The sequence below is a fragment of the Fukomys damarensis genome, unplaced genomic scaffold, assembly GCF_012274545.1.
Source record: "Fukomys damarensis isolate Sample0158 unplaced genomic scaffold, DMR_v1.0_HiC HiC_scaffold_23, whole genome shotgun sequence".
NCBI lineage: Eukaryota > Metazoa > Chordata > Mammalia > Rodentia > Bathyergidae > Fukomys > Fukomys damarensis.
In genome coordinates, this window is record NW_022900935.1 from 898,502 (window position 1) to 917,768 (window position 19,267).

General features: G+C 57.5%; 1 protein-coding gene across 1 annotated transcript in view; it reads left to right on the forward strand.

The window, feature by feature from the left end:
- The window catches only part of Kazn (kazrin, periplakin interacting protein), a 93,244-nt gene that overhangs the window by 61,975 nt on the left and 12,002 nt on the right, over nucleotides 1-19,267 (forward strand). The window contains exons 9-10 of the mRNA XM_010610615.2: nucleotides 14,958-15,163; nucleotides 15,284-15,402. Of these exons, the coding sequence (XP_010608917.1) occupies nucleotides 14,958-15,163; nucleotides 15,284-15,402 (325 nt within the window). The remainder of the gene's footprint in view (nucleotides 1-14,957; nucleotides 15,164-15,283; nucleotides 15,403-19,267) is intronic.

The following is a 19,267-nucleotide window of genomic DNA, read 5'->3' on the forward strand; positions in this document are numbered from 1 at the left end:
GCTTTTCTGTTTTTTGGCAAGCCTTGGGCCCTGTCCTCAGGCGCCGTCACGGCAGCCCGAGTCTACTCCCCCAGCAGAGGAGAGCTGGCAGGAACCGCTACCATCCGGGGACCCACCGTGGCCCAGCCAGGAGCTGTGTGCCCTCTGACTCCGGGCCGAGAGAGCCCCAGGCGCAACCTGCTTTTCCCTTCACCGTGACCCTGTCCCACTGTCCCTTGATGACTGACCGCCCGGTCCACACCACCCTCTAGACCACAGTTGTGGCGCTTCTGCTAACAGTGACCTTTTCAGCTCTTAGAAGGCAGCAAGGAAATTTTCAAATGCTGGAGCACCTGGAATGGATAGGATATTGGGTCCAAAGTCTCGAAAACAAACCGGAAAGCCCCAGTGAGCTCCTCCGTCCCTTCCAACCTGAGCCAGGGCCAGGGAGAGCACGAAGGGCACCTCAGCTGGCTCTGCCTGCCCACTTCGCCCACTGCACTCAAGCTTTGGTGGTGAGGCGGCGGCCAGAGCAGGCACCCAGAGTCTAATTTTAGAAAATCTCTTCTCCCCCGTGAATTTTTTTGTTTTGGTTGATTTTTATGGTTTTTCCTTTACCTATGAGAAAATACAATTACAACTACTCCTGGTAATGATTTAGTAGTTCCTTTTCATTTCAGTTTTTGTAAATTAGGAGATAATTCTAAGAGTTACTAAGGATGATTTATTTAAGAGAACTACGTCAAATAGCGAATGAGTTATGGGTAACATTAGCTGAAAATAACCTTTCCCGTGGGAAAGGTTTCTTGAAGGCATGGATGCAAATATAAAATATTAAAAAAATCTAAATAAAGCTTATTTTAAAATATGATCGAATTCTATGTTATTTGATTGCTTCTATTTTGCTCCGGAGTGGGGGGAGGCTGTGCCCCTCTGGGAGTCGCCCAGAATGACCTGCTCCTTGGAATTCCAGGGCGGGGTCTTCAGGGGGTGACAGGAGCGGCCGAGGAAAGCTGGCAGATTCTGGCCTGTGGAGAGGCCATGCCAGGGTGGCCACCCGGAAACGTCTTGCCACTGTCGCCCTGCCTGGAATTTGGGGGCGCCTCGGCCTCTGGGCCACCCTACCTTCTGGGGCCCAGGGGCTGTCCGCTTTCTTCTGCTCCCTCCTCGGCACCCCTTCGAAGGCCTGGGGGGGCTGTGGCTTTGGGGCACGTTACTTTCTGCAAGCCTCCACCTTGTCCCCAGTCCTCACCCTCCCTGGGGACTCAGAGCTCAGGAGACGTGAGGGAGTCACAGGGATTACAGGGCTTCCTCGACTGAAGCCGTTGTGGGCTTTCCTGAGCCCTGAGAGGCCCTCCAGATGCAAAACTCCACTGTGTGTCCCAGGAAGAGGTGGCCAGGTCACCCAGTCCTGACTGGCCAGGGTCTCCACCTTCCAGCTGACAGTTGCATTCTCTGCAGCAGTAAGACTGAGGACAGCAGGCTTTAACTCTCCTGCCATCACTGCTGGGAGGAGGGCAGCTCTGGCAGTCAGATGAGGCCAAGGAGGTGTGAGACAGGATGCAGATTAGCAAGGACACTGGAGACACCGAGGGCTGAGCAGGTCAGGAACTCCTGCCTGGGGTTCTCAGGGCCCTGCCAGGGGTACAACACCGGTATAGGCTGGGCTCCTGGAATCTACGCCACGGCCCGGACTCGGCTGATTTGAGAGGGGCAGGCGTGTTCACACACACACACTGCATCCTGCACTTGCCCTGCTGAGTGCAGCCCTGCACGTTGCAAAGTGTGCGACCCAGGGCCCCCTTCCCACGGCAGCCTGGAGAATGGCACCTGTTGGAGCGCGGCAGTGCCCAGCCTGTGCGGCTGAAACACTTGCCCTGAATGCACTGGGCAGCCCTACTCCGGGTTTTGACTACTGGGTGGCACTTGAAGTTGAAAAAAATCACAGCAAGTTCTTTTTGTTTTTGTTTTTGTTTTCAGCAAAGGAAGTGCTGAGGGCTGTACTCAGTGGCCCTTCTGCACCCTCATCCGTGCTGCTAGGCCCCAGTATGATCAGTCATAACCACGTAATCATATCTAACAGCACTAAGCATTTGCCGTAGACCAGGCTCCCTGCTGCGCACTTCTTATGTATTAACTCAGTTCAGCACCCCCACCCCAACAACCTGTACTCCTGATGTGAAACTGAGGCTTAAGTCAGTTATCGGGGGTCACAGAGGCCTGAGCTGGAGACCGGGTGAGTCTGGCTGCTCCACCATCTGGGCCAGGAGCCCTGGGACCAAGCAGCCAGGCCCGCCCCCTCCACCACGAGCCTGCGGCCAGGAGCTGCCCTGCACCAGGTTGCAGGGTGGGGCCACTGCCCACTGCCATGGGCACCCCTGCCTGGGCTCAAGTCTGGGTGCAGGGCCCCTCTCAGACTTTCTCTCCACAAGACAGACCCGCAGGCACCCCCTCCCTGTCCACCTGCTCTAAGAAAATGGCCCTTCAGCTTTTGCAGCTTAGACTTATCAGAGGGGCCAATCGCACTGGTTCCCTACCTCCTGTTGTCAGTGGGGGAAAAAAATCTGGTGATGATGAAGAATAAATAGGGAACTCCTGTTAGTGTGCCTTAAACAGGTTCATGACTTGGTGTTCTAAAATAATACCCTATAAATATGAAAATAATTTAGAAGCTTATACAGTAGAAGTTATTTAAATAAAGCCATGGCACATCAGCAGTGAGGTGTTAATCTACAGGCAATAGTATCAGCCAGGCTTGGTGGTGTACACCTGTAATGCCAGCATTCCTGGAGGCTGAGGCAGGAGAGTTGAAAGTTTGAGCCCAGCCTGGGTGACTGAGAAGACCCTGCCTAAATAATAATATTAATAATTAATAATGATAATAACAGTCACTTTAAAGGGCTGGGGATGTAGCTCCGTGAAAAGGCCCTGGGTTCAATCCCTTGTACCACTGAAGAAGAAGTACCAGTCTGTGTTGGTACAACGATTCCATCCTAGGCCACACTGGCAGGATGCCCTAAAGTCCATTCCTGGGAAATACACAAGCACCCAGCTCAGCACTCTCTCCCCTGGGCTGGGCACACTACTACCCACAGCACCCTTTAGCCTGACAGAATGACCCCAAAAGGGTTGTTGGGCTTGAAGGAGCAGCGATAGTCGCAGCCGGATGTCTTGACCTATGTACGCTTCCTGAAAATGGCAGGACTTCCGCGGCCGGCAGGTGCCCAGGGAGCCCTGCCACATCAGCAGGCTTGTTCGCCTCTTTGAGTTTCGGGTTTTGGAAATCCCAGGGTGCTTTCCTAATACATCACCAGGAAGCAGTCGTCCACTGCACCACGAATACATGAGAACATAAATGCACGCCGTGCTCCCAGAACCCTGCAAGGGAGGGTCTGTCCTTGGGAAGTCAGCTGCACCCCCTGCAGCACACCCTCCCAGCTCCCAGTAGGTTTCAGGCCAGACCCACCACATAATCACTCCGGGCCCTGATCCTGTATCTGATTTCACGCAAACTGTTTAACCCATAAGCCTCAGTGTCCTAATCTGTAAAGTGGGCGTAATACTCGCTCCTCTGCACAGGCTCAGACAGGAACCGTGAATGCATTTTGGAGACCAGAAAGGGCTGGCTCGAAGATGTATGCTCACATGATTTGTAACAGGTGGGTTTAAAGTCAGTGGGCAGTCAAACCACAAAAGGCGGGAAGCAACTTGCTACGTCTGCCCCGAAGTAACTCAGACTTGTCCCTAGAGGAGATCAGGTGTTGAGTTATGTGAGCCTGGACCCCTCCAGTCCTGAGTCCAAGCACAGTCCCAGTGCTGCTGTGGCCTCTCTGCCTTGGGTGCGAGGCCTTTGCTGATAGCATCCTGCCTTTCTAGAGCCTACAGGGAGATCATCTCTGCTTGTGGCCACTGTGGGGAAGTTTAGATCCAGGGCAGCAGCTGCACCGGTCACCTGGGCAGGGCACGTGTGTGGGGACCCAGGCTCCTCCCTCCCAGGCCAGCACTCGGTGTTCAGCCACAGAGAGAGTCTCAGTGGGACACCAAGCTCCAAGCAGGTCAGCTCTTTCAGGCTGCTTTTCAGCCCAAAAGAGGAAGAACATGGAATAAATAGGGAGTTTGCAAACTGTGTTCCTCACAGGTTCCCCTCAGGGCTGGCAGACTCCAGACCACCTGCGGCCAGAGCTCTGTGCTGAACTTGACACACGCTGAACTTGCATGTGTGGGTCCATTCCAAGGGTCCCATGACAGAAAGAGGAAGCAAGATAAGAAGGAAGCTAGGAGGTTTGAGATCTGTAGCTATTGCCATCTGACCAAGTCTTGGGTATAGGACCAAGCTGCCAGGAACACCCCACACCCACTGTACCAGACCTGGGCCCTGGGGTCTGGATATATGGTGAGCAAATCTCCCAGCACGGTCAGTCTGGAAGTTTTCACAGGGCAGAGGCCAAGCGCAGCAGCATGCCCATGTGACGTGGGTGGACCTGCCCAGACATCGTGAGGAGGAGGAAGTGCTTCCTGGAGTAGCGAGGTGCCCCGCTGGGGGAGGACCACAGCCAAGCAGGACCCCAGACAGTGCTAAGACAGCTGCTGCCAGGGCCTTGTGGGGCCCCGCTGAGCAGAGAGCCAAGGGGACCAGGACACGGACTGTGCCACAGTGCCCACTATGACACAGAGGTGCCCCGACTGCCCTACGGGCACACAGCCAGGGAGCGATGGGGCAGGTGTCAAACCTGGGTGAAGTCCAGGTGCCATGGTGACATCTGTGCCTCAGAATCCCCTGATCTGTGCCACCGGCCTTGCCCTGGGGCCTACCATGCCCAGGGACCCCAGACCAGTAGCCCTAAATTAGGAGCAACCAGACATGTACCTGCTGCAAAGGCTGGGGCGGGATGAAGGCCCCGGACTTCCCCACCCGGGGAGCCCATCGCCCCACCCAGCACCATCAGGAACCCTGCCCAGCTTGGTCAAGGGCTCACCGTGTGCCTGTGGCCAAGGCGGTCTCCTCCCTGGGCTTTCTCCAAAACAGGCCAGGCAGCAGGGTTGTCCCCCGAGGGCCCCTGAAGCCTCAGGAGACCTTGACACGGCGTCAGCAGCACCCCGTTCTCAGCCCTCAGCCACTCACACACGACCTCTGAAGCCCAAGTCCCCTTGTGCGCAGGCTGCAGACACCCTTAACTAGAAGGCAGTGTGGGAGCCAGAGCCAGGGCCCCTCCGAGGCCGGTCCAGTGGCTTCCGGGACGCAAGAGCGTGGCGCCTGAGGGGAGGCTCCCTCCAGGCCCTCTCCCACCCTAACGTTTTCCACTCAGCCCTGCTCCCCGTCACGAAGGTGCCACACGCCCCCTTAACCCTAGGCCAACCCAGAAGAATGGGGGCCCTAGCTTCTGAAGGTCTGCAAGACGAAGCCAGAGCCCTCCCCAGGGGAGCCACGGGCCACCACAGTTCCGTTGTCGCGGGCAGGCAAGGACAGGCTTGAGTGTGACTGTCAAATGCCCCGATGCCCACCTCGGTCCTAACACTTCCTGCCTGGTGAGTTGGGCACGTTGCCTACCCCGCTGAGCCTCAGTTTCTTCACTAGCACAGGTCAGCAAGACCCTACCTGCCCAGGGCAGCAGGGGCGACGTGGGCTGATACACGTGGGGCCAGCTGAAGTGTCTGCCCATGAGCGTTACCGTGGTGAGGGAGCCCGGTGGCGCGGTGGGCTGGACAGCTGCTCTGTTCAGATGAGAAGACTGAGGCCCGGTTCAGCGGTGTCAGAGCAAGCCTCGCAGAGTGGCGCCTCTGGCCTCCCCATGAGCTACAGGTGCAGGGAGCCTGCGGGCAGCCAGGCGGGCAGGGGTGTCTGCTGTGGCTCGGGAACCCAGGCTCCTCCCTCCCAGGCCAGCACTCAGGGTTCAGCTGGAGGCAACAAAGCCCTGATCCATGGTTTTAGACGCACGGCCCTGTGACTCCATCTCTTAGAGGTCAACACAGCAATTACCTTATTGAGCCCCAAATAATAAAAAGGAATCTTTCACCTTTTTAAAAATCTAGTATTTCCCAGTGTCTTCCAGGAAGTCTGGGATGGTGACTCTGCGGGGCTCTCTGTTTCCCCTATCCTGCACCCTGAGGTGTTAGGTCAGTGGAAATGTGGGTGTCTCAGCAAACACCGCCCTTCCGTGGGATGGCCTCCAGCAGGCCCTGCGGCCCCCATGGGAAAGAAGTGAGGCCATGCGACAAGAGGCAGGCCAGGTGTTCCGACCTCTCTCTCCCTTGGCGTATCCTGTACCCAACAAGAGCCAAGGCCAAAAGGGAGCCCCCGGGATACACGAGCTGCCAGCCTGGGTGCCCCTAATTCGCTGTTGTCCTGAGTCCCACGTGAGACGGAGGGCTGAGTCCCCCTGATGCCCGGGGCTGCTGGAGTGCCTGGCCTCTCCTGCCCTCCGAGGTCCTCTGTCACCACTTTCCCTGGCACAGACCAGAAATGCCAGAGTCCGCCCAAGCTGGCAGTCCCACAAGGGGGCCAGAGGCCATGTGACGGAGCCTGCCAGGCTGAGGAGCTAGCCGGTAGATCCTGAGCTCCTGAACTTTCAAGAATTAAAAAATGACATGGAATACACCCTGATTTTCCCATGTCCCCACTTTTTCATACTGAGAACTCACCTTTTAATATTGTGCTGTCCTTTAGTGCCAGTTTTGTCCCCAGCCCATGGATCTGTCACCTCCAGTCTGGAGTCTCTTCGAGCTGGGGTCACCCCAGCAGTCCTGACTTTGCCCTGTCCACAGTGCACAGGGCTGCCTGACCACCCCCCTCAATTCCGCACGCAGCCTGCCCCCCAAGCCCCACTCCCTCTCCTCCCTGGGTGCTCAGCAGAAGTGGGTGTGCTTGTTTCTGAGCCCAGGGCAGAGTCCCAAGGCCTGAGGAGTCTGGGGAGTCAGAACTATGCTCCGATACCTGAGTTGTCGTGGGGACCCTGGGCCACTCATCCCACAACGGCCTGTTGTGGGTGAGCTATGAGCCTTTGGACTGAGGCTTTGTGCTTCACTTTCCAGAACGCCAGGGACGGAGGCAGGCGGGTGCGGAGGGAGGGAAGCCACGGACTCGGTGGGCAGAAGTTTCCGGGGAACCCCTTCTCCCACGGCACTGCTCTGGCTGGACACTGATGCCTTCCAGAGGATGGTCAGTGAATGGCCGTGCTGTGGCCACAGGGTCACCCGCTACCGTGTCTCAGGGTGCATAAGCGCCAGTGTCACCCACCTGTCCTCACTCGCCCACCTGCTAGAGGCACCTGCGTGGTCAGACGAGCCCTGCCAGCCTCCCTGACTGCCTTCCTGGTGAAGGAAGCTAAACAGGTGCTGCTCACGGGTGTCCCTGTGGTCCTCGAGTCGGCCTGGGGGCATGTAACACCCGCAGCTCAGCGCTGGCTTAGGAAGCCTCCAGGAGGACTTCCCAAGCGTGTAGAGGTGGTCTAAGGTCGCACGCTCTGCGTTCACTACGCTCGATCCAAATGCCTGGCCTGGCCCATCGCCGTGAGCACAGGGCTCTGCGCTGGGCCAGAAAGAACTCGGCTATGGGAGGTGCATGGAGGGCTCCTGGGCAGGGCTGATGGAGCCCAAGAGGTGCTCAGACTCCAGCTGGGGAGAGGGCACCTCAAGGCCCACAGCTCCCAGCTTTGCCCCGGGTCTGGGCACAGCTGCACAGCCTCTGCCTGGGCACGGGCAGGAGAGTCCTTCCCTGCCCAGACCTCTGCCTCGCTCCCCATGGGTCCCCTTTTGGGCTGCCCAGCGGAGAAATTTACAGGCGCCCTGTCGGGAAGAGGCACAGATGCGGGGCTCCTGGGGAGGCAGCAGCTGGGAAGATGGGCTTCGGCCTCAGGGTAGACTCTAAGAAGGACTTCCCAGAGGGGAGTGCGGAACAGCGGAACAGGTCAGCGAGGCAGAGAAAGGAGGCGTTTGAGGTGCATTCTGACGCATTAGACGGGGCTGCTGGCTGAGTTTGCCTTCCCTGGACCGCTTAGCATTTTCCTTCTGTGCTGTAAGATCAGGAAAGCGTTGCCAGGCAGCTACCTGGGAAACGGCAGAGCAGGGCAAACCCTGGCCCTGGGTCGGGTGCTGTGAGCGGACCCCAGGACCGAGCCACCTCCTGCCCACCGGGGCCCTGCTGGTGTGTGGTCTGACCCAGCCCCTCCATGCGAGTGAGACTGCAGAAAAGTACCGTCGTCAGACGTCCGAGGCCCCTCGGGGCAGCCGGCCCGGCTATGGAAAACCAGTTTTCACACTAGAATGCAGGGTTCAAGGGGGATCCAGCTCTGGCGCTGCAGTGCCGGTGGTGCTGTCCTGCCCCGTCCAGGGCCAGTTCTGGCCAGTGTTGGCGGCCTGTGCTTGGCGCCTTCTCAGCGCGCAGGGCAGCCCCCCAGCATGAGCGACCCGTACCAAGACTGCGGAGACCAGGATGCAGGGGCCTCGCCACGGGCAGAGGGAAGAGGACAAAGCATGCACGTGCCCACTCCCCATGCCTGTCTCTGTCCTTGTCCCTGTCCCGCCTGGCTCCTGGGCCTAAGCTTTATGTCCGGCAGCCTCCTTGAAGAACAGGAGTCAGTTCTAAAACATTCACCCTGGCTTGGGGTTTCGCTGGGAACCAGAGACACCCGGAGAGGGAACACGGGCCCCGGTCCCACGCCGGGGAGCCACAGGCCCGGGGCAGATACCAGTGTTCAGCGAGTGAGGGCACGACCCAGCTAATTGCAGCTGTGACAAGACCACTGCAGGGGAGGTTTCCGGACTAGTGAGAGCTGTGTGCACTAAGAGTGAGCAAGTGTGTGGTGACCGGAGGGCGCACCTACTGCGGTTGACCAGAAAAGGGTTCGCTGAAGAGGGCATCTACAGGCTGCATAGGAGTTCACCAAGTGCAGGAAGGAGCAACCACCCTTCAGGACAAGTGAAAGGCAGGGCAGGGCTCAGAGCTGGTTCAGGGGCAGCTGGGAGATGTGCATGCCAGGGAGGGGCAAGAGCAGGGCATGAGGCTAGGGAGGTAGGAAGAGCCAGGCGCAGAGGGCCCTGGGTGGTTGCTTTGATTTATGTATTTTTTTAATCACTCTGGGCTCAGGGGGAACAGAGCGGGAGGGAGACAGTGAGGCAGAGTGTGGGGAGGCTGGGGTGCACCTGGGGGCGGTGGCCAGGCTGGACGGGGGACAGGAGGGGCAGACGCCAGGGGCATGAGATTCGCTGGGCTGCCCAGTGCCCCCTGCTCCACAGCAGTGCTCCGAGCCCCCCGGTCAGCACAGAGCCGGCCAGGTGCTGGGCACATGTGGCCACCTCGCCTCCGAGGAAGGGGTGCTCTTTCTCAGGGCCCCCCAGTCTGAGACCACAGAATGTGATCTGTGACCGACGCCTTCCCCACAGGCTCAGTGAGTGTGCTGTCTGGTCACACATTTCAACTCCAAAGTGGGTACCAGACAGGTGCCGATAGGAGCCTTGTAAGCCCAGGACGGGTGACACCCACTCACCAGCTGAGTATAAACTCAAAAAAATTTTGTGTTGTTGTTGTTGTTATTTCAGACAAGGTCTCACGATATAGATCAGGCTGGCCTTGAACTCACCATGTAGCCCAGGATCACCTGGAACTCTCAGCAACCCTCCTGCCTCAGCCTCCTGAGGGATAACAGGCATGCGTGACCACACCCGGCATTATTGTAGTGCCGTTTGAGGAGGGTTCCGGGGATGCACCAGCTCCAGGATGGGGGTGGACACCTTTCCTGGACACAGGTGGCCCCAAGCCCGCCTGACCTCACTGGCGCAGATCTCCAGCACAGACACAGCAGAGAGGGTGCGATTTAGGGCAAAGGTGGAGGCGAGGCGCCCTGGGCATGGCAGTCCTTCTGCCGTCCCAGCCCCAGCTCCCTCCCGCCACGCCCGCCTGTCCGCTGTGGTCCCTTCTGCACCAGACGATCTGCCCATGGCCTAGTGAGCACAGGAGGATTCACGCCCAGGCCCCTCAGGGGTGGTAAATTGTCCCAGAGACAGGCGGACATCGAAGGCCAGAGTTAGGTTTGGGCACCTGTCCACGTCAGCCCCGCCTGTCCCGAGGGCTCTTCACATCTGTCTCTGTCCCTGTGTCTGTCACTCACTGTGGCCCGTGGCACAGCTCGGCAGACAGGGCTCAGAGAGCAGGTGCCCACGCCGCTCTGCGTTCCTCCCCTTGCCAGTTGCAGAAAGTCCTTCCAGTGTGCTTCCGGCACAAGGAACGAGGCCTGAGCATCACCATGCACCCGTTTGGCTTCTCCCCAGGGGCTCACTGGGTGGCATGGCAGATGGACAAAGTCCACTCGCCAGCAAAGTGGCAGGACACAGGGTGCCAGGGAGTTGGCACCTGCAACAGGAGGGTGTCTACCCGGGCAGTGCGAGAGAGCATTTTAGAAACAAAATATACTTGATACTATTAAAAATAAATGAGTCAGGCATAGTGGCACATGCCTGTAATCACAACAGTCTGGGAGGCTGAGGCAGGAGGATTGCAAATTTTAGCCCAGCCCAGGCGACTTCGTGACTTAGGGAGACACGGCCTCAAAATTGAAAATAAAATGTTTTAAAGGGGCCCGAGGATATGACTCCGTGCACAGGCTCTGAGTTCAAATCCCAGCACCTCAGAAATAAATAAATGGATAAGTACGTAGGTCGACACAGTGGAACGGTGGACTAAACAGCTGAAGAGAAATGTCCGCAATGAAATATCAAGTTAAGGAAATTATCTACCAAGAATACAAAGCAAAATGATAAGCAGCTACACTGTGAAGGGGGAGCAGAGCTGCTCAGGCTAACGCGACAGTGCTGTTTGAATCTATGTTTGAATTAATTAAAGTTAGGTAAAAGTAAAACTCCGTTCTTTGGTGCAATAACCGTATTTCAAACGCTCACGGCCCTGTATGGCTAGCGGCTCACTCGTCATTGCCGCCCACAGCAGGAAGTCCTGCCCGCGGGGGACACCAGGTTATAAAGTAGCAAAGACAGAATCCAATTTAGGTCCGGCTGGAGCTGCAGAAGAAAATGAGAGAGAGAACGAGGAAGGGCTCATACTTTAGCAGGTAACAGCTGAGACTGTGCCGCCAGGGAATTCATTCTACAGAAAGCACAAGTTATATCAATCAGAACCGATGAGAGAGAGCGAGTCACACCCAGCGTCACTGCAACAAAAATGAAGCGCACCGAAGACAGAAAATCTCAAAGTACCTAACAGGGGCACAGCACTGACTCCTCTTTTGCACAAAGGAAGACAGAAAATCCTAGCGCGAGGCCTGCCAAGTGCTGAGAAAATAACTGTCGGCCCGAGAGCCCCGTCCGTACGGCGCTGCTTTCTGACAAACAGGTGTGAAGCATTTATCTCCAAAATGCTATTACTCAAGAGAGATTTTCAGTCCTGTGCTTCGGGAATAAGGAAAGGTAGTCCAGAAGGCAGGTCTGAGGTAAAAGAAGTGCTGAACAAACGAAGAGGTAAACGGGTACGTAAAATGTTGAAGCAAACGCTATCGTATAAAATCATCACGACGACAGCTCCCGAATTATGAGGGGGTGGTTTTTTCAAACAGGGACAAAATGAAAACTACTGGACATGCCGCCCGTGAGGCAGAAGGAACTGCTGTTGACTACTTTACGTGACTCTCACAGGTCAGGACAGGGCATGGACAGAAGAGTCAGGCCTAGGTTTGATGAGTGACTACGCCCGTGGGTTTTCGAAGGCAACCGTGAAGGCCGTGGCTGTAGAACCTCAGCGCCTGGGAGGCCTGTGTCCGGCCACCCCCAGAACTTCTCCGGCTCCTAAAATTAGCATTCCTGACAAGCTTCCGGCCTTCTGATGCTGCCGGCCTAGGGGTCCCCCTTTGGGAACCACTGCCCTACACCCAGAGGGGCAGAGAGCTTCCCTTCTGAGCCAGAAGAGGGGAAGAACCGGAGTGAATAAACAGCAGGTAGGACGGACCCGCCCTCCACCCTGACCAGGAGGAGCTCATCTGGCCGCCACACTTAGATGTGAGGGAGATGAAATTTAACTGCACTGTATTTCATTTAAACCAATGCACCCCGAATGCTGTGGTTTTGCTACGCGATCCGGGCACATATTTAGTGAGATAATTGGCAAATCTTTTTCCCCCACCGTAAGCCTCCAAATTCCAGCATCTGTTTGACACGTCAGGCGCCTCTCAGTGTGGACAAGCCACGTTCTGTGACAAGCACTTTTGTGGGTCCACGAGGCTGGAGCCTCCTCCCAGGACCACGGGCCTGCAGAGGACCCAGACCCCCACAAGGTCACTGAGTGTCCACTCTGTGCCGGACTCCGGCCGACTGCTGCCCTCAGTACCTGCTGCAGCCCTGCCGAAGTCTACCTGCGAGATCAGGGTTTATTTATCAAGCCCATTTTACAGACAGGGAAACTGAGACCAAGAACACCGAAAAGCACGTCCTCAGGATCATCTCCTTCGCTCCAACCTTCTTTCTTCCCCCGCCCCATCCGCCCCTGCACCCCCACCTGGCCCAGAATCTCGGCTCCACGACTTAGCCAGTCCCTCCCCTCACCTGGCCAGCAGCCCTGTCCTGACCCGGAGAGTGACGGGACCCCTCCCTGGGCACCTGAGCTGAACCCAAGACGCCTTTTACCCCAGGGTGCCCCACTGTTCTCCTGAGGCGTAGAACACACAGCCTTCACCCCGGGAGGGGGAACAGGGAGGCCGGCGGTGACCCCGCTCCACCCCACCCGCTCAGCCACTCACTGCCACTGTGTCCCCCCGCGTTATGGGGGGAAACCGAGGCACAGAGGAGCGAGGACTCTGGCATGGGGGTGAGGGACGAGTGGGGGTCCCCAGGTGGGCACAGTGGTTTCTGTCCTACCAAGAGCTTAACCAGGAAAAAGGCGGGGAGGGAGGTCAGGAGTACCCGGGAGGAGGAGCAAGGCCCCGGCTTACCGTACTCAGGGGCCGCTCTGCGTGCAAAGCCCGGCCCAAGGCCTCCAAAGTCTGCAACTGTCGGAGCACCGGCTCGGCAGCCCCCAAGCGGCAACTCCGCGGGGAAGTTGGGTTCCGGCCACTAAAGCGCCGCACCAAGCGCCCGAAGCCGAGGGTCAGGCGCCCTTGATGCCCGAGCAAGTTCCCGTTTATGCCTCAGCCACGCGAGACCGCTGGTTACCGCCGCAAGCATCCGGGTCCCAAGGATTTGGACCCGGGAAACTCAGCCCAGGCGGTCCAGGCAGAAGCCTCGGACGCAGCGGAGAGTGCACGTGTTCACAGATGCCCGCTCACAGTCGTGCACAACTATCCATCAGCTCCATTTGGGGGTAGACTCCCCCCACCCCTGGGTACCGGGGATCCAACTCAGGATCTTGCGCTTAGGAGGCAGGTGGCAGCACCATTGAGCTAAATCCCCAGCCCAGGGATGGACTTTTTACGTCTAATATACATTTATGCGCATTGATATTGTACATTTTATATACATATACTCTTTAAAATGCAGTTGGGTTTACCTTGAACTTCCTGCTGTTTAGCAATCACCTGTGGACACAGTCTGAGGTCCAAACACTTCTCCTGTAATCGATTTTTTATTTAATTGCATGACTTCCAACTAAGAACAGAGTATCATCTATCCAGATAAGCTCCCATCGATAACTATTATTGCTTCCCAGTTCAACTTTTCTGAAGTTTTAATAAAACACATGACCAGGTGTGGTGGTTCATACCTAGAATGCCAGCACTCAGGAGGCTGAGGCAGGAGGATCACTGTGAGTTTGAAGCCAGCCTGGGCTACATAGTGAGTTCAAGGCCAGCCTGGACTACCTAGTGAGACAAAAACAAAACATAAGGGCTGGGGCTTTAGCTCAGTGGTTCCACTGCCTGCCTGGTAAGTGCAAGGACCCAAGTTCAATCCCTGGTACCAAAAAAAAAAAAACAAAGCAAAAAACCAAATAAACAAACAAGCTATACATGGATACATGTATATGTGCTGCTTGGGTAATAACAAAGAACAGCAAGAAGAAGATAGCTTTATTCTCCCCAGCTCCCTAACACTTGGTGTGAACTTGTTACCCCTGTTTTCACTCTGCGCTCTATTTGTACTGAGGGATAAGCATGTTTTTAGATCACCATGATCGGTCATTATAATTAGATCACTGTGTAGGGTTGTGACAGGGTTGTTTCTAATCAGGCTGATTTTTAACTCTTGTCATTTCTCATTGGGTTGCATCTGCGTGAGTCTTTACTTAACCCCGCTTTAGAGAGTCTTTCCCCTCTGGGCTCGATCTGTGGGGCTTGAGCTTTGCCTGTTCACCAGATGTCCGTGCGGCCAAGCTGACTACAAATGGGCCAGAAGTGCTGGAGAAACTTCTCATTTTTTTCCTGCCAGCGAGGGCCATTTCAGAAACCAGCTTTAGCATTAAGGAGTGGAGCTGGGTCCCATTTATCCCAAGAAAATGAAGCACCCAGCTGCCCAAAAATGACTTCCACCGCTGTGTCCACAATAGTGAAAAATTGGAAACATCCCCGGTGCCCATCAATAGGAGGCAGGCGAAATAAATCACAGCGCATCCTTCTGGCCTCGTGCTGGAAGTCTCTATCGAGGTGGGAAACTCCTTCCACTGTGCTGGTGACAGAAATGTGTCCCGGACCGGAGGGAACTCCTTCCACTGTGCTGGTGACAGAAATGTGTCCCGGACCGGAGGGCGCCGGGCAAGCCTGCGGGGCTGTATGTTTGCAAGCCTGTGGGGTGGCCGTGTCTCCCAAAGGGTATTTAACTGACCACGGCCCGCTGCTGTCTCGGGTGGCGGGGGGAGTCTCCTGTCTGCTTCGTTTCCTTTTCCTCCTGGAGTAAGTCTACCGTTCTGATTATTCTTTTCCCTGCACATGTAAAGATTAGACTTGTGATAGGGTGAGGGGTGCCGCCCGAGACAAACCAAAGCCACTGTGATCGAGGGGGGACCCGCTTGCCTCCCGGTCCCCCCAGCGTGGCCGTGCACTTCTGTGTTGCAGACTCGGACAGCCAGTGCAGCCCCACGCGGCACAGCCTCGGCCTGTCGGAGGGCGAGGAGCAACTGGACCGGCTGCAGCACGTAGAGCTGGTCAGGACCACGCCCATGGCCCACTGGAAGGCCGGCACCGTCCAGGCCTGGCTGGAGGTGGTCATGGCCATGCCCATGTACGTCAAGGCCTGTGCGGAGAACATCAAAAGCGGGAAGGTAGGCGCTCCGGCCAGTGGGACACACCCTGCATACCGGGAGCTGGCCTGTCCTGGTGGCACGTTCCTGCACTCTGGGAGGCCGAGGCAGGAGGATCACAGGTGTCCCCTCCTGGAGCAGGTCTTGCTGAGTCTGAGTGACGAGGACCTGGAGCTGGGCCTGGGCGTGTGCAGCTCCCTGCACCGGCGCAAGCTCCGCCTGGCCATCGAGGACTACCGGGACGCCGAGGCGGGCAGGAGGTAAGCCAGGCACCACGGAGCCCAGGGGACACGAGGAAGGTCCTGGGCCTCTGCATAGCACAGCTGGGCGAGCGGGACGGCAGGCCACACGGGGCCCACGAGACACGCACAGGCGCCCACAATGCCCATGCACCCCCAACCCTGTGCAGGGCTGGGGTGGACGATCAGGTGCCCCAGAATACCTTTACCTCCGGGGGCTGCCGAAGCCAATCAGTACCCTAGATCCGCCGACACCTACCGGTCACCTCAGCTCGTGCCAGTCTGAAATGAGGAGAGGGTCCCCCAAACTGAACTCTGGCCGTTCCCAGAGCGGGCAGGGCAGCAGAAAAAGGCAGGACTGGGCTCACTAGACACCAAATGCAGAGGGCCAGGCGGGGACAGGGCTCCTCTGGGCAGCTCACCGGGCCGGCTGGCGGAGGTCCCTCCCCGCGGGGCCATGTCACGTCCTGCAGGCCTTCCTCCTCGCAGACCACGCCCCTCACCCCCAAGGGCTCCGGGGAGAGTGATGGCGCCCCACGCACACCGGTCCGCAGCCTGAGGGGACCGGCTTTGTAAAGCTCACACTTTCTGTTTTGCATAATCATCTCCTTGGCTGACTTCCCCTCCTTTTCCTGCAGTTCATTAATCAAACTTGGTGGCGTGTGCCATTATGTGCAGAAGCAGCTTCGGGGCTGGAGGTGGAGCATCAGACCAGTTTGCAGGCAGGAAAGCCAGAGCCATGTGTGGCCAGGAGAGGCAGGAAACTCTGACCCGAGGCGCCATCAGAAAGCTGGGTAGCAACTCCAGCAGCCGGGGAAGGAACAGGGTCCGTTCACAGGTCGGGACACTGGCCGATCACCTAGGGGATGAGGCAGGGGCTGGAGACGGAGTGGGGTGCTGCAGGACCGGGAGGCCCCCCAAGGACTCCCCACCCCCACTGGATCCCACGGCGCCACCCTGCCCCACTCCCTCGCACGCCCAGAGGGGCCTGCATTCATCGGTGAACCAGGCAGAATAATCCCACTTCAGCCTGGAGAAATGCAGGGAGACCCGGCCGCTGCCCAAGGTCCCCGAAACACGAAACACGGGTGCCTCAGTCTGCTCCAGCTGCTATAACAAAACCCCACTGACCTGGGCTAAAACAACCGATTCTGGGGCTGGGAGTCTGAGATCAGAAGCCGGCACGGGCAGAGTCAGGGTTCTCCTTACTTCCTGCCCAGTCCTCGTGTCCTCACCTGGCAGGGAGGTGGTGGGGAGAGGGGAGAGAGGGAGAGTGATCACCCACCCTCACCACCTCAGGCAACCCTGATCCCGCCCAAAGGCCCCACTGGCAAACAAGACCTCGCCACGGGTCAGGGTTCAAGCTGTGACATCTGGGGGCAGACTTACAGCAGTAGCAGTACTGACCTGAAAACCTCCCAGAACCAGAGTCTGTGTTGCCGGTGGAGGGTCCATCCCGAGGATGACGGAGCCCCAACCCTGGACACCCCAGGGCCCCTGGGGAGAGGACTTAGTTTGGATTTTCTGTTTCATGCGCAAATCTGGTTGTCTCCAACTTGCCATGGGGCCTCACCTGCTCTGGGACTCAGTTTCCCCACTGTGAGGGGGTTAAGCTAGGAAAACGGTTCTTGAATTTTGAGGAGCATGACTTCTTTGAGAACTCCATGAAAGCTTCTGGTACCTTCTCCAGGAGGAGTATGTAGACCTAAGTCTACCCTGTCCGACCCCTGGCCCACCCTCAAACGTCCCAGAGGCCCTGGGCTCAAGGTGAGAGCCCAAGTGGGCCCTCTCCGAGAATATCTCCAATGCTGGCACTTGTGTGGAGTGGGGTGACCCCGGTGGGATCCACACCCTGCCTGTCTTCAGACTGCAAGGGAGAATCCAGCCCAAGTCTGGGGTGGGGCCAGAGACAAATTTTATAAGGCTTTGTATCCCTAGCCAAGCCTGGACACTTGACTTAAATCGGGCTCTTGCCACGCATAAACCAACAGCCAGGACAGTGTCCCCGAGCAGCGGCCCCGGGGAGGCACGCATGCACTCACAGTGGACACACAGATGGGGCTCTGATGGTAGTGGGCCTCCCTGCCCCAGGATCTCCCTCTTCTGCGAGGAGAGGAGACCAATCTGGCTTCCATCAGAAGCAACCCCAGTCCCTGACACTGGATTCAGGAGGCTGTGAGGGTCAGTCACGGGGTCTCCCTCTCCACAGGCACCGCTTGGGAGGGCAGGGAGGGGTCGGCCCCAAACCCCGGGACCTGTATGGCCCACAGGGAGCTTGTCTCAGCCTGGAAGCTTCTGGCTTCCTGCTCCCCAGCCCTGCTCTGTCCCCACCAGTTGGCTGCAAGTCAGATGCTGTGAGTTTAGACTATGGGGGGGCACCCCCAACGCGCTGTCCCCAGATCCCACCCTCCAGGACCTAACAGTCTAGGGAGGCAGCAAGCCCGATTAACCACAACGGGACAGGGGCAGGAATGGGGCCCCCAGGATCAGGGTGGGACCCTGCGTGGCTTCCTGGAGCTCAGGGCTCAGGGGGCAGAGTAGGCCAGGGGACAGGTGGTGGGTGCCCTGCAGACAGGAGGGCCCAGGCAGAGGGAGGGAGCCAGAGCCACCCTTCCCTTAGCTATTTTCCTAGGTGTTCAACAAGTGATCTCTGTATGTCCAGCTCTGCCTCCCACAGCAGTGACCACAACCTCTGTACCTTAGAGAAGCAAGAGAAAATAAACTGGGGGCAGATCCATTCGTTTCTAAATGCAATGTGCCCGGGCAAGGTGGCACATACCTATAGTACCAGCACCCTAGAGGCTGAGGCAGGAGGATTGCAATGAGTTAGAGGCCAGGCTGAACTACAGACCCTGTCTCAAAACGCACACACACACACACACACACACACACATACATACACACACACACACACGCAATGTGTGTTTAGTGCTTTCAGGGAAATAATTAGGGGCTGAACAGCAGGATTAGGGTAGGGGTAGCTTTACACAGACAGAGGGGAGATCAAATATGGAGGGAGAGGCAGAGGAGGCCGTGGAAGGGCTGCAAGGAGCGAGGTCCTAGGACAGAGGGCAAGGGACTCAGCGGGCCCGAGTCGCTGCACCGCTCCCCAGCCTGAGTGTGGGGTGAGCGGTGGTGGTGAGGGCTGTGGGGGCCACTGCAGAACACTCGGACTTTGGATCTTACTGCCCTGCTGGGAGTGGTGAGATCTGATGAATGGGCCGATTCATTTTTTGCCTGTTTGTTTGAGACAGGCTCTCACTCTGTAGCCCAGGCTGGCCTTGAACTTGCAGCGATCCACCTGCCTCAGCCTCTCGAGTGCCGGGATCACAGGCGTGCGCCTTGCACCTGGCCCAAATTAGATTCCTAACGCAATAGAAGCCTGCTGTGGCTGGCTCTGACTGACAGTTAAAGGAGCCTGGAACGTGGAGTGGGTGGCAGCGCAGAGGTGGGCGGGGACTGGAGGAGTTGCAGGTTCCTTATTAACGTGGTCCTGGAGCGGAGCTGGAACCCGGGCGGGGACAGGAATGTGCTGACCTGAGCAAGAGGCCGCCCCACCGTCTCTGCCAGGGAGGCAGGCAGGGATTCTCTGTGAGCCTACTGAGTGCTTCCCTTGCCCCTAGTGATCCTGCATGTCCTGTCTTGGCTCCCACTAGGATATTGCTTACCTGCCAGTGCCCAGATCATTTTTCAGCGCCCGTCTGCTGATGGGAATGCATGGACCTCATTCCTTCTGCAAGGCTGCCACCATGTGGTGAGCCCAGGAATGACAGCCAAGGGACCGCTGCCCAGGCGCAGTGACCCTGACCCATTGGAAAAGCGGAGTGCAGTGGAGGGGTGGGCCAGGCTGCGGTTCCCTGGGAGCACAGGGAAGTGAGGGGTGGAC